General features: G+C 42.4%; 1 protein-coding gene across 1 annotated transcript in view; it reads right to left on the reverse strand.

Annotated features, from left to right (window-relative positions):
- Nucleotides 1-16072, reverse strand: part of LOC148032699 (uncharacterized) — a 373621-nt gene that overhangs the window by 21056 nt on the left and 336493 nt on the right. Inside the window, exon 15 of the mRNA XM_087683327.1 lies at nucleotides 13062-13121. Within this exon, the coding sequence (XP_087539453.1) occupies nucleotides 13062-13121 (60 nt within the window). The remainder of the gene's footprint in view (nucleotides 1-13061; nucleotides 13122-16072) is intronic.

Raw genomic sequence — 16072 nt, forward strand, 5'->3', positions numbered from 1 at the left:
GGACCCTTCAAAGTAAATGAAAAGATAAATGAAGTTTCTTATAGACTTGAGATTCCATCTCATTGAAAAATATATAAAATTTTTCATGTGACTTAGCTTAAGTCTCACATCAACCCATTGCCGAAAATCCACCAAAAGCCGAAGAAAAAGAATAACTCTTTGGACTAGTTCATAAGAATAGAATGACAAGGAGTGGCCTTGTTATATGAAAATTCTTGCTATAATTCAAAGCTTTAGCGACAATAGATGCAAAGTGGGAAAATAAAAAATCAATGATAGATCACCCTGTGATTCTCCTACCATATGAATAAGCTTTCCAACTAAAGACAACTGAATAGAAGCAAAGTGCTTTTATGATCTAATAAATACAAGAAATTATATTCATTTGATCAATTTTGCATATGTAATTAGCTAGTAAGTTTGTTTTCCTCTAGCCTTAAAAGATATCTAGAGTAGTGCAATAGAGTTGGCCATTGATGAGTGGCCATAGGTTGTGGTGGACCCACATAATGGGTCAGAACAAGGATAGTTCACACTTCCGCCTATATGACCGGATTGGGTGCTTGTAATTGAAAATCAAGCATAACAAGGTCAAACTCACAAAAAAAAAAAGTCATCATGGAGTGTTGGTTAGATTTGCCAAATAGCCAATTATAATCAACAAGATGGCATGATTATGAAAAGTTTGTACAATTTGTGCTTGTAGGTTAAAGTTTAGAGTGCACATACCTTTGCATACAAACATCATATTAAGAGTCTAAGATAGTCTTTGCAATGTATTTGGAAACATATCTCATATGATATCCATATTGGGGGTCTCTAAAATTTTGGAGATCCCTAACTTTAGGATCCATGGATTTGCCTCAAAATGCAAATCCTACATAATAGGGATGACATTCTAAAGATAGTAAGTTTGTATCCTAACAATTCTTACTAAAGTCGATTTCCTAGTCTTGATAGTTTCAAGCCAAAGAAGAAAACACATAAAGAAGAGACGATTCTCAAGACACTCATTGTTCAAGCTTCCAAGTGTCCCTCCACTTGTCCCACTTCATGACATGTGACTAGACATGTCTTATGCTACTCTACTTTTCCTCTTTGTAGTTGAGCCATTGTATAAAAAGAGCTCTCTTTTATCTCATTTTTCATTAAACTTCCCTTGTTGCAATCCATTGCATAATAGTTGAAGATAGCCCCGAAGTTGCTCACATCCATCTCTATCATCATTCTCCACTACTTCTTTATCAAATTTTAAAATTCCCTCCTCTCTTAGCGCTGTCTTTTCATACACAAGACTTACAAATTTACTATAGTGCCTCCTTTTGAAGCTCTTTTTTTCACTTTGGGATCATGAAGAAAGCCATGGCAATGTAGCATCACATAATCATGAAGAATGGCCAAATTTTCCTCTTTTCTCACTATCTATTAAAGAAGAAATGTTATTTTCTTTGGATATACCACTAGATTGGGAAGGAGGATCAAGATGAGAAGGACTAGAGTGATGCTAGCAACAACCAAGGATTGGATTGCACACGGTATCTCATAGCTTTTCCTTGCTGACTTTTGGAGGAGATTGGAGGATATCTTTAGACCCATAAACATTTCACTCTTTTTGTGGTTACTAGCACATAGCATTGGCACTTGGCTTGGTTATGGTAGAGAACCTTTCCCTTGTATTAGAGATAGGGAGTTAGAGGAGTCACATAGTAAATGTATTTGGGATTGCCCTAGGGCTTAAGAGGTATGGAGGAGAGCCCTTAGGATGGCATTTCATGGCACATTTGAGTCTGTGATTGTGTAATATAGGGAATGGTTATGCAGGTCATAGATATAGGTCCAGCTTGTGGATATGAGAATGTATATGGGAGTCTTGCCTATCTCGTCTTGGGATAGCTTGAGTAGGATTGCAATGCTAGATCTTCACAGACAGTGTAGACTCATGTGCATTGTTACAAATGAAAGTAGATTTTGACTAATCATTGCTTGGTATATTTGGATGCCAAATATCGCCACGCTATAGATCTACTGGACATATTCATTGTAGAGAGACTCTCTCCAAGATTTGGACAAAGATTATTTGCACTCTCTATGTGAGATGGGAGAGGATGAAGGGTGGCTCAAAGACTATGAGGAGGAGAAGAGACGCTTTTCTCAGAGTACTAGATTTTGGTACTTTGTTTCATTGTCAATCATACATGGTTTGGCACTATAGGCCCCTTGATTGTGTATTCACTCAGGCCTTCTGATGGACTTTTTCTTTGTTGTTTTGGAGGTCCCTTACAAGGCCGATTTAATACTTTGCCTTGGGATATTTTGTTCCCAGGAGATTTATTAATAGAATCTTTCTTTTCTTTGGAAAAAAGAAATCAGCTATTTTGTGGCATAGTGAATATATGCATGTGAAGCCTGTTAGATGTGTACATATTTATCATGCTCTTGTGAGGGCGAGGAATATTTCTCCCCACTTTTAGGTTGATTATATCGAAGCTCAAACCTAAGGGACTTGGATTAAGCATAAATACATTCTTTTTTTTTTTCTCTTTTGGGATTTGGGGAGGGGGGAGGGGGGAAGGGTGGGGTGCCTATCTTTAATCCTTGACTTATCTCTATCTCTATGTTTATGTTTGTATTATTTTTTCCTTTGAATAATTGTCGTATTCAAGCTCAAGCATTGTTCTTCCATTTTATTGAAATATTAAGTCACAAAAATAAGTACATGTTTTAAATGCTAAGCATACAACATTGTACAAGACATTGTATTTGCAGAGGAAGAGCTTGTCAAGCTATGAAAATTATTGATTATTGGCCAATTTATTCTGCTTTTTCAGAACCCCAAAATGGAAAAACTCAAAAAGTTGCATTGGACATTCATATTGCCCAAAAACAAGTTTTGGTTGGGTATTCATACCGGCTAACTTTATTTAAAGGGACCTAGTGTGCTACTTTTTATCCCACATCTATCTCAATATCTCCACATTTCATCAACAACTTATCCCTTGCTATCATAGAACTAGAAAACACCTTGAAATGCCTATTGGAGGTTCTTGAACTTTGAACAAGTCAAGAAAGCTTGAAACTAGGAAAATGTTTTCCCTTTTCCAAGATTACACCATGTGGCATGATACCGGCCTTTCTCTTGGTTGGTAATAACTTGATTTAATGGTAATTACATCAAGCATAAAATTCACATAAAGTGAAAAGGCACACTTTACTACTTTAAATCTTGAACAATGGATAGCCTGTTGGCCCCGGAACTGGCGTCCCTTTTGGTATCTCTTTATCTTTTATTGCAAATGGATGAAGTACAATTGAGATTCACTGATCTCCTTTGCTAATCCAAGTGCTACTTATTGTCATTAATGACTAGCAAGTCTCCAAACCAATTTGCCCCTTGGTTTGCTTGGGGATTGGCCTTCATCCTACTCCTTGCGAGACCAATTTAGGCTCAAATTTGATATTGGCTGGCTGGCCTTTTGAATCTCCTTGAAATGATTTAATTTCAACTATTGGAATTCAAATCCCAAGCCCTCAATTCTGAGCATGCATCTTGAGGTAACTGCCCAACTGTAAATGCCCCGAACAACGTAGTATGCTTAACAATTATGATATTTGCTTGTTTTCGAGATTTAATATAAAAGAGAATGAACACTTAAGGCTGAAAATGAAAATTACTCACAAACTTACAACCATGAAAATGTAAAAGTAATGGAGACAAGATTGAGGGTTGAAGATGGGCAAAACCCCCCCCCGAAGGAATGTATTTCTGCTCAACCCAAGTCCCTTAGGGAAGAGCTCAGTTACAATCAACCTGAGAGTGAGAAGAAGTAATTCTCACTCTCACAAGATCATGCAAAGATGTACAAACACACATGCATTATCTATTATGCAATGATAAGAACTGATTTCTTTACAGTATGAGAGAAGAAAAATGGGAAATCAGCCTTTCTCCATCATTGATCAACAGTACATGGATAGGGCTTGCTTCTTGTTGCTAAAATGGAAGAAAGAGCTCGAGAAGGAGGTGCTGTAATGAATTTACAGGCTTGCTGTCCTGTAAAACAACAGTGATAGAAGAGGGAATATGGAGGAATTTGATAATGGAGAAGTGGGGGATGATGATGGGGATGGATGGGGCTAGTTTCTGGCTATCTGTGGGTGCTGTACATGAGTTAACTACAAAGAAAAATGATGCTGAATGAAGAAAAACGAGCTCTTATTTATAGGAGAGGGAAGAGCTAGTACAAAAGGGGAAAGTGGAGTAGCACAAGACAAGTGTCCAGCCACATGTCATGAGATGTGACAAGTGGTGGGACACTTGGAAACTTGTGTGACAAGTGTCTTGACACTTGTCTCTTCTCTATGGCCTTCCGTTTTGGGTTGAATACTGTCAAGAATAGAAATAACCAAATTTAGTAAGCACAGTCAGAGTACAGAACTTACTATTTTTAGAATGACATCCCTATTTTTTAGGACTAGCATTTTTAGGCTAATTCGAGGCTCCTAAAATTTAGGGACCTCCTAAAATTTAGGGATCTCCTAAAATTTAGGGACCCCCCCAATATAGGTGTCATATGAAAGCTTTTTCCGTGTACATCGCAAAAATGGTATCCGAATCTTCATGTGACTTTCCTATGCAAAGAAATGTGCATTTCAAGCTTTTAGCCCACACATGCATATTATACAAGCATTTCATGATCATGCCATCTTGTTGATTGTAACTGTCTGTTTTGGTGGATCTAGCCCATACTTCAAGGCATCAATCCTTTCTGTGTGCGAGTCTAACCCTGATATGCGTGAGTTCTAGTCACGAGAATATGTCTCACGTGCTTTTGAGCAGTTTTGTGATGATAGGGGTATTAAGCGTCAGTTGACCGCCCCTTACACCCCACCCCAGAATGGTTTGGCTGAGTGCATGAACAGGACTATTCAGGAGCGTGTGCGCTCTATGCTTAGCCATGCAGGCCTACCCCAGAGTTTTTGGGCTGAGGCAGTTAGTACGGTAGTGCATGTCATAAACCGATCGTCTTCCAGTGGATTGGATTTCCAGGTTACAGAGGAAGTTTGGGCTGGTAAACCACCCTCTTATGCGCATCTCCGTGTCTTTGGATGTGAGGCATTCTGCCATGTGCCCAAGGACAAGAGGAGTAAATTGGATCCAAAGAGCATTAAATGCATATTCCTTGGCTATGGTGAGTCAGGAGAGATGGGCTATCGCCTATGGGATCCGCAGGCGCGGAAAATAGTACGCAGCCATGATGTCGTCTTTCATGAAGACAAGATGCACAGGCAGCCTGAGAAGGTGGTTGAGATCCGCAGAGTGATCTTTCAGGAGGAGCCTAGAGCTCCAGCACAGCCAGTTGACGGTCTGCTAGAGACAGACGTCCACCTGATAGATTTCAGCCCTCTATGCATTATGTTTTGGTTATAGATGCAGGAGAGCCTTTCACTTATGATGAGGCTATGCGCAGGGGTGACAGCCACTCCTGGGAGAGGGCTATGCAGTCTGAGATAGACTCCCTGCATAAGAATGAGACTTGGGATTTGGTTGCCTTGCCTAAGGGCAAGAAGGCTTTGCCATGCAAGTGGGTGTACAAGCTGAAAAGTACCCCTGGACACCCCAAGCCGGCATACAAGGCTAGATTGGTAGCAAAGGATTTTAAGCAGGAACATGGTGTGGACTTTGATGAGGTCTTCTCTCCCGTGGTTAAGATGACCACCCTACGCTTAGTCTTGGCTTTGGTTGCACAGCTTGACTAGATCTATATCAGATGGATGTTAAGACGGCAGTGTGCAAGTTGAAGAAGAGCTTGTATGGCTTGAAGCAGGCACCTAGGGAATTGTATCATAAGTTTGATGCCTTTATGCAGTCACAGGGCTACAGCAGGAGTGCTATGGATCCGTGTCTTTACACGAAGAAAGCTCGTGATGGCAGTTTGCTTATCTTGGTACTCTATGTTGATGATATGCTGATAGCAGGGAAAGCTCATGATGAGCTAGATGCTCATAAATCTCAGCTGAAGAAGAGCTTTGAGATGAAGGATTTGGGACAGGCCTCACATATACTTGGGATGCGCATTAAGCGCGATAGGCATCAGGGGCTTTTGTATCTCTCACAGCGGGAGTACATTCATAAAGTCCTTGAGCGCTTCCACATGCAGGACGTAAAGCCTATTGGCTGTCCATTACTTTCTTATGTGAAGGTATCACAGGCTGATTGTCCGCAGACAGATGAACAGAGGGCCGAGATGGCCAAGATTCCTTATGCTTCAGCCGTGGGCAGTTTGATGTATGCCATGATAGCCACTCGTCCAGATATTGCGCATGCAGTTGGTGTTGTGGCACGCTATATGGCTACACCTGGCAGCAGACATTGGGATGCCGTGAAGGGTATCATGAGGTACCTGAAGGGCACAGCAGATATGTGTATTTGCTATGGCAGCCAGGATACAGGGGTCGTGGGGTACACTGACTCCGATTATGCAGGACATGCAGATAGTAGGAAGTCCACTTCTGGCTATGTATTCACCTATGCTGGAGGGGCTGTCTCTTGGATGTCCAGGGTTCAGAAGTGTACGGCTTTGTCTACCACTGAGGCCGAGTATGTTGCAGCCACTGAGGCTTGCAAGGAGGCCATATGGTTAGGCCGTCTAGTTGCTGACCTTGGGATTGATGCTACACCTACACTGCATTCGGATTCTATGAGTGCCATTCAGTTGGCTAAGAATCCGGTCTTCCATGCGAAGACGAAACACATTGAGGTGAGGTATCACTTCATACGTGGTGTCGTGGAGAACAAGTCTGTTGACCTTGTCAAGATCTCCACTGACGAGAATCCTGCAGATCTACTCACGAAGAGCCTCACTACTGAGCGCTTTGCCTTCCTCAGGAGGTTGATGGGCGTTGGATGAGATGTCGCCTTTCCTCATCCCTTGTACCTATGTACATTTGTACTGTCTTTTCTTTTTTCTTTTCTCTCTCACTAGGGTAGATTCGCCTTTAAGTGGGAGGTTGTTAGGGGTAAAGGCGCCTCCGCCGTGCCACCCCGTGTATTACTACACTGACAGTACCCGCCACTGCACACTGCAGGTGGCGGGCGCCCGTCACGTCACTTTATTCTTTATTCTTTTAGTGACAGTTTGAATAAAGGAAGGCCCGGTCACACATTGTGACTAGGATTAGTGGCCAAGGAAGAGGTGGCCAGGAGAGTTGTTGAAAGCTGCAACTTCAAGAAGTACCTGGAAAGATTCGCACAAGAACCCCACCACATGAATTGTATGGAATTTCCCAGGTCCTACGACCCGACAACGAATGTGGCATCGTCACAGTGGGAAGGGGGCAGAATGCCAAGCAAATATTGGTTCGCCTAACCCCGGCCTTGGTGGAGAAGGCACCGGGACTAGAACCAAAAGTGGAAAAGAAGCAGAAGAGGGATGTGTACGCCATGCTGGGGATGAGAAAGGAGGACATGCTGACAAATGTCAGCTAGCTCGTGCATGAAATAGAAGGTGGTGGGTTGGGAGTGGAGAGTGTCTAGCACTTGTGGATGTGGGGAGGAGGATTTAGTATGGGACATGTAAGTATAATCTCCTCTGATTGGGCAAGGGGAGATGGTGAAGGATCTAACTAGCTCCATCGTCTCAATCGAACCAAGAACATATTCCACTGTGTTGGAGCTAGTGGGATGGAAGCAACTCAGTGCTTTGGATTTGGCTCACTTCATCTTGTTGTAAATGATGAGATGGTATCATGACCCTAGCTATAGTAGGTACTCGAAATATCAAGTACTATCCATGCCCACTAGAAACGTTTCATTCTATTTCGTGTTTCAAGGTTTCATTTCACATTTTTTTTGCTAGCCACCTCAAATTAATTATATTAAATTTAGTAATAAATAAATAAATATTTAGTAATGGTCTTAGATCCTAGATTGTAGAGTTAAAAGTTCAAAGCCTAGAAAAGAAATATCCATCTCATTTGGACTCTACACATTTAGAAATTAGCATTCATGATTCACAAATCACAAACTACAGTGTACATATACACCATGATTCATGAATGAGTGCAAGTCATGAGAATGAGTGTGGAGAAGGATGAGAGAGGAAGAGATGGAAGTGGACTTGGAAGAGAAGGAGATGGAAGGAGTAGAAAGAGATGGTGGGGCAAGAGTAGAAAGAGATGAAATATAAGGAGATGGAGGAGGAGACGAGTGCAACTGAAACAGTACTCAAGATGGGGTGAGCTATAAGGTGATAGGTGTCCAAGTTGAAACCAAGGGGGAAATTGAGACGAGATACAATTGAAACATGCTACTTCAGATAGAAAATGATCCACAAGATGGTTTGGGACAAACCATGCTTTCCAGAATAATTTTTTTTGAAAATACCCTTTCGCAAAACAAAAATGGAATACATTTTTTGGTTACTAAGGTAATATCTTACCTAGTATCAATTGATACCTTACTTGTGCTTGCCTCCCCTACATCCATCACCTGTAGTCGCCATGGATCCTTAAAATCATATGTATCACAATGTTTGCTCTGTGTCTTGGCATTAAAACCTCCTACCAAGAGAACCTCTCCTAGTCTAGAGTAGTGTACAATCTCATCTGAGAGGTCTATGAAAGTGGACTCTCCATTTGATCCTCCATCTCCCTCTCTCTCTTGCTACTAGGGCTTCCTAGTAGTATATCTCAATCCTTGCAGGGAAGATTAGCAGACGGCAATGGATAGCATCCAGTCTTGCAAGATCTCCACTCGGATGCCCATATACCACGCATCAAGGTTTCGTACCATGATGCAAACTCTATCCTATAGTTCATATCTGATCAACACTACTACTCATAAGCCTTGAGTGGTGCCTTGATATCTCGTACAACTCCTATATGTGGACTCTGAGACATATCCCTATACTCTAGGAAATCCCCCCTTAGGACTTTGATGTGTCTTTGTGATTGAAATCAACTCATAGTTCTCTATCACCTTCTCCATCCTCTTCTCCATCCTCTGTGGATGTGTCCATAGTGAGCTATTACAGTTCCATTCTGTCATCCGTATCTCTGAGGTGTCTATCTAATAGGCCACACATCCCTATTTAACTACCTTTCCATCAATAATGACTCTGCCATCTCTATATCCACCTTCTTTTCCTCCTTTTGGGCCTTGATTATTCTAGGCATACTCGCACACCTATGCTCCACTTGCATCCTAGTAAGATCATCATCTAGATAGATGGGATCCCCTAGGATTTTGTGTAGTATGAACTTCTTCATGAAGGCCATCTTCTCCATCTCATCTTGGAAACTTAGAATGAGCATGTGCTTTTGCGGTTCTTTTCCAACTCTCCAAGCTTTGGTAAAGAAAGGTGCATCTTTCTCTTTGTATCCGAGGCATATGCACAAATTCTTACCATCTTCCTTGGGCGATGAGTCCTTGTTGTTGGGTATGCCAAATACCCTCGCATTCAATTGTCTCACTTGTCTCATCCTCTCTTCTTCAAGTGTGGCACTGATGATGTGTTAGCATTTCATTAAGTGTTAACTAAATGTGCAAATGTGAGTTACAGATGTGATATGCAAGTTAGTAATGTCACAATGATGACCCAAGGACCTTAAGAAGTCCGTGGGTGTCAAAGGCAAGAGTTGTAATAAGATGTACTTGATAAGTACTACTTGGTGTGAAATTTTGGCCTAGAACATTTTATTAGCCATTAATGTTAGTGGTGAATTGTGATATTAGGAACTAGGAATTTGCCACTTGGCAAAACTTGCCCATGCAAGTGAGGGAAAGGCTATTGGAGGTTGGTGGAGCCTCATTCTAGGATTGTTGAGGTTAGGAGAGGAGGAGAGAGAGTTGCCGTTGCAACTTTCTAGACATTGGTGATCAGTCCAACCATTAGAGGTTGTGAAAGAGCTGCCATCATCTGATTAGGAGGCCATTGGAGGCAGGTGATAGCCATTGTAGGCTCTCTATAGGTAGATGACCGCAATTTCGAGGCCAACAAGGGAAGGCAACTGCATGTGGGGATCCTGTTGATGGTGGGCTGTAGTAAATCAGCAGGGCAGTATTAAATTTCAGCCAATCTTGCCAATGAAACTTTGAAAATTTTCTCTCTCCAGCCTACTCTCTATTCTCTCGGGAAATTCATAACTTCCCTCAAGAGATCTTTGGTAAATTTAGTCCCAAGAGGGTGCAATTGAAGAATTTCTATTGCTAACCCTGATTTACAATAGAAATTAGGGTTTACAACCAACTTGGGAAACGTGCTCAAAAAATTAGGGCCTTGTATTTAAAATTTAGCAGTTGAAATTTGGGAATTTCAGAAAATTTCAAGAGGCCAGCCAAGCAACATTAAGTTTGAGGTAGAATTTGTCACCCAAGGGGCAAATTGAAGTCCATCCCCAAGCAAACCAAGGACAAATTGGTTTGACGCCTTGCTAGTTGTTATGGATGGTAAGATGTTTTGAAGATTGAAGGAGATTAGGTTGGATCTTAGTGTACTTCAACCTTTAGCAATACAAGTTGAAGAAATATTGCAAGGGGCCCCAGTTTTGGGGCCAATAGGGTATCCATTGTCCAAGATTAAGTGGTAACATTTGCATTTCAATTTATGTGAATTTTATGCTTGCTGCAATTAGTGCTTAATCAAGTTATTTGCCACCCTATCCATTTGCATTTCAATTTATGTGAATTTTATGCTTGCTGCAATTAGTGCTTAATCAAGTTATTTGCCACCCTATCCAAGAAGTAAGGCTAACTTCAATGTGCACTTCTCTTTTTGATTATATTTTCCACCTTTTTTTATATTCTTCTTTACTACCTCTACCCACCCTTGTTGTGTGGCATCATGCTTAACGTCCACGGCCTTGGAGATTTCTTCGTTTATGGGTGTGATTGTATCCTCTTGAAACTTCCCTTCGTTTCATCTAGTGCTTTTCAATGCCACAACCTTCTCTTTTAGTTGCTAGATCTCCATTAACATGGTTTTCTTCTTGTTTCTCCATTCTTTAGCTTTATTTTGGAGATCCAAGGAAAGTACACAGAGAGAGAGAGAGTGTAGAAAGAAACGTTGGAAGTTGAGAGAGAAAGACGAGGAGGATCTCTAGGAGAAATGCAAATCCAAAGAGGAATGTTGAAGGAGGAAAATGCAAGTCCAAAGAAGTTTGGAGGGAAATGCAAGTCTAGAGAAGTCTGGAGAGAAATGCTGACTAGAGAGGAATGTTGAGGTTTGGATAGAAATACAAATCCAAAGAGGGCTGCTAGAGAGAGGAGAGAAATGCTGGAAAAAAAGAAGAAAGAAATAAAGAAAGATATATCAATGTTTGCAAAAGGCCAATGTGGCCTATGAGACAAAACCTAAGTACATCCATGTCCAATGTCATGTCATCATGAAGTGAAGGAAAAATGCATCCTACTTTAATGCTAATATCTATAGATCCTAAGTCTAAAAACTGTATGTATAAGAAATCTAGCTACGGTAGCTTCTGTTTGAATCTCAAGGTCAACACACGATAATAGCTATAATGTGGTCCAAGTCCACTCTACTGATGTGTTGAGGGGTGAGTCTCCTTGTGCCTCACAATGATGGCTGTAATCTCAGTATAATATGGGCCCCTCGTTGGTGGTTGAGGTCTCCGTGCTTGACAATGTGCAATGGCCCTATATAGTGTGATTCCATGACGTGGGGTAGGTGTAGTCTGGTGGGATGAATCCATGCCTACTGAACTAGTAGTGCCTGTGGAATTTGATCTGTGGAAGAAATTAGTCATTGCTCCCTCTCTCGTAGTAGTGCCGTGTGGTGTCTTTAGAGCTCTAGGAGGAAAAGACCTAGACATCTTTGGTCCTCATAATCCATAATAGGGCGGAGAGGGTTGAATCCCTCTTGGACAAGGTGATGATACCTCCTGCGCATGTCATAGTACACTATACATCTGCATATGTAGTGCTCCTTCGTCTTAAATTCTCTATCACAGAGCTGGCATATTCTATCCTATGTTAGGATACCTGTCCATCTTCCTATCTCTTTCCTCGGCTGATGGGAGAAGGTCAACAACTATCCAATAACAGCCTGCCTACTGTGGGAGAGGTGCATGTCCATATACTATGATGGGACAATAAATCCATCCCCAGAGAGATGTAGGAAATGGCTCCAATAAAACTTCATCTTCAATCCTAGAGGAAGAGGCAGCAACCGGATCCAAATCTGCCCTGCCTCAACTTTCAAGACGTTGGCCCTAATAACTGAATTCAGCTCAGATCAGCTACTATGACATGGACTTGGATGTGGGAAGGCCAACGTCTCCAAGCCCATGCAAGCTCATCCAAGTTGCCATTTGTAAGTATCAATGTTCCCTCTCACCCCGCCTTTGCTAGCTAACTGAAAGAAGTCAATGCTAGTTCAGGATATCTATGGTGTGGGGGCTTCCATATCCTATGCAAGAAAATCACTCTAAAGAATGCCTCCACAACCATAGGTGTTGCCCCTAACTCTGCTCCTAACTCTGCTCTGATGATAGGGTGTGGGGTGGAGGGCTATGATGTGGGTGTTTGTTTATCCTCCTAGTGGACCAAAGGAAATTTGATGCAGAGGTCCCAATGAAGTGCCCCTAAATCAAGAGTGAAGCAAATCTGGATGTAGACCTGTGTGTGTCAACATCACCTACCCAATCAGAATCTGTCCATCCTCTCAAAGTGATCCCCTCTCGATACATTACAGAAAGAAGCATGTGCTGCAGTTATCAGAGTACATACAAATCTGCATGCCAATGAACAAGGAACACAATAAGAGTGGCCACTGGCAAAGAAAAGTCCAGCTGAGTGTGGGTAAGCCTAATCAGGGACCCAACCAACTGCTATACCAGTAACACATGGCAATACAGCATGTTGAGATAATCTGGACTTAAACCTACTACAAGCAAAGATTAGGTGCTAATAATGTCAAATTGTGACGATTTATGAATTGCCAAACTTGCGATAGCTTTACACCTGCATGAAAATATTATATACATTTCTCAGATTCTTTAGAAAATATTTAAGGCTTTTTCTCTTCAAGGCTAATATTAAATACCTCCAAGTTCTTTTTCTGGTGGTTCATTTCTTCATATTGACACTGAACAGAGTCCTTTTCCTGCAATCAAAGAAAAACAGGATCATTTAACTCAAATGCTCAGTTTGATAGAAGGAAAAAGCTTGATGAACTAAGAAAATAGCATCTGACAGCTCAAAGGAGACCTTTACATTGAAAAATGGTAAAAGCACTCTACATGTTACTTAGTGCGCGAAGGAGACCTCAAAGTGAGGGAGCTTCCAAGTATCCTACATCCTAGAATAGGAAGCAAAAACAATTACACATGAGCTCATGAAGCTTGATATTACTTATTAAGGGTTGCCATCCTGAATGAGGGAAATATTTATACTTGTCAATCAATGCATTGAGAGTTAAAAAGAACAGGTTTTATGTTGTGAAGATGGTCCAGAAGCCTAAAAGCATATCCAAGGAAAAACGGGGCACATTGATCCAGTAAAAGTCAACATATTCCTTAAGCTTCTGTTGATGCCGAGATCCTCTTTGGAGATGCTCCCTGTACCCATGCAGGGAGTGAATTATGGAGGAGCAGAGCTCTGTCAAGGTGGCATATATTGAAGGGCTCTCCTGGCTAAGATCATCTGACAACACACCTTCCAAGTGTTTCACCCTGTGATGCTCCATCCACAGGCTGAGGTCTCTACTAATACCTGCTGGTTAAGACTTCCAATCCCACCACAGCCCATGAAGCCTCTATGATAAAGCTTGTATCCTGATTCCACCTTTCTCCAGTTCATAGAGTAGGTTTTTCCCTTGATTAACTGATTGCCATAGCTCCCCATGTGATGCATCTGGGGCTCTACTTAGTGGAGGATCCCACAAGTGCCTCTCTGTGCCAACTGAGCTGTTTCACATGACCATAGAGAATACTTTGGGGGTCTCCATGATTTCCGACCAGAGGAAGGACACCCTCTGCAGCCCCTAGCTGCCCCATAGGCGCCTCTGGAAGGTGTGTCTAAAAGGCTTTGTGATGCTCTACTTTGCCCAATGCTGGCTGTGGAGGGTGGGGGCCAGTCCATATCATCCTACATCAGTATGTCTGCCAATCCATACAATGTAGGCAAAGAAACTCACTAAAGAATGTGAAATTGAAGAGGCTGGCCGGCTCCCTCTTTTGGGTCCCAATCTAACCAGCTTGGCCTTCCCACATCCACAACTACCACTGATGAATGACCCTCAAAGTAAGTTGTGAGTCTAGCTCCTATGACTTTCCCTAAAGCCCAAAGATGCAAATCTTCCTCCAAGGAAGTTTAGGGAAAGCTAGGCATGTTTTCCTCTATTCGAGGCCATCCTGCTACCTTCCTATATTGCAAAGGCTGTGTCTAAAGAGGCATGAATGACCATCCTGCCAGCTATATCGACACAACTAATGGTGAAAATTGGGCCACCCATCCACTACCTAGGCACCTAAGATCTCTGTTTTTTTTTGTTTTTTCTTTACAACTGGAGGGGCCCCGAGGGTGCAGGGGGGGTTGGTGTGAGGTGGGGGTGGGTGTGTGTGTGGGGCTCCCAAGGGACTGCTGCATGAATCTCCAATCACCAAGGTGCTACCCAGTCCTGCTCCCTGGTCCTTACTGAAGAACTACCACATCTGCATCGGTAATAATGGAGCGGGCAAGGCCAACCTTCCATGCTGCTCACTGATGCTCATCAAGCTGCAAAACCTCCCTATCCTTGTCCATTCCAATGACTCCATAAATCTCCTCCTAACAACTCAGGTGTATCTACTTCAACACCTTACGCAAGCACTGCCCCACCTGTTGTAGGATGCACAAAGAGGATGAGGGAGAGTAGTTGGAGCCGAAATCCACCTCAATGAGGGTCTCCAGTCCCCTTCACAGCATGGACAACATTCTTGGAAGCCCTCCTCAAAAGAAGCTCCCACGTTTGTTCCACCTAGCATAAGGCCCCAAACCACCATCTTGCCCAGAATGGGTTGACTCTAGTACTTGAGGCTGATGATCTCCAAGCCTCCCTCTCCCTTGTGTTTGATAGTCTACCATGCCACTTAAGCTCCAAAATCCCAGTATCTGTGAGAGCCTAGCCATATGTTGCTATGTAAAACATCTGTAGAGCCAACCTCACCTCTCTACAACATCGCCACATCACCCTTGCGCTCCAAAAGCTTTGTATCCTTCAGAGCATAACCACCTATTGCTATGTAAAACACCTCCAAAGCCAATCTCAACCTCTCCAGCATCATCACATCACTCTCAACATACAAGGTATCATCTGCATACTCCAAGTCCAATGGGTCTATATTGTTCCACAAGCAACTTGGGACCCCCCAGTCCAAAGACTCTTCTCTTAGGAGAGAATTGTTGTCCCTTCCAGCCTTAAACATTGCCTTGGAGATGTTGGCTGTCCTGTAAAGTGCTGAATCACAATCGATTCACAATTGAGGAATGCCTAGTTCGGTTATGATACCTCCAAGTTGATTCCATCATAGGCTTTCTTAAATTCCAGAAGAAGCACTGCTCTACCCTGCCCTCTGTACTGGGTCCACTCCATGGCTAGGTAAAAATATTATCGGGGTTACAATCTTGAATCAAACTCGTCTGAGTGTTGTGGATGATATCTAGTACAAGGGCCCTATAGGTAACAGACAAAAGAGTGATGGGGCACAAATAACTAAGCTCCAGTTGGTCCCCCCTTTAGAGAGGAGATAGACTAATCTAGCAGAGAGGCTAGCTGGGTGGAGCTGAAGATCTCTTGAAAAGCCATCAGTACGGGTATGTCTCACCTCCTCTCAAAAGGTGAAAAAGAAGGCACTAGCTGGTTGGGATGTGAAGTGCAAATCTGGCCAATGGCACATTTGAGACCATGCGGTAAGTGTGCATCCATATATGTTCGGCATGTGGCGAATCCATGGAAGAGATTCAAGGAATGTGTCTAGTACTGTGTCATCTTTGTACCTAGTTGCCACATAGGACTCACCCATGTCCTCTCAACATTCAACTTCACAATATCCAAAGGTATCACGTAGTGTGGAT

The sequence above is a fragment of the Lygodium microphyllum genome, chromosome 8 (assembly GCF_053477565.2).
Source record: "Lygodium microphyllum isolate KBCC chromosome 8, Lygodium_microphyllum_v1.1.10, whole genome shotgun sequence".
Lineage (NCBI taxonomy): Eukaryota > Viridiplantae > Streptophyta > Polypodiopsida > Schizaeales > Lygodiaceae > Lygodium > Lygodium microphyllum.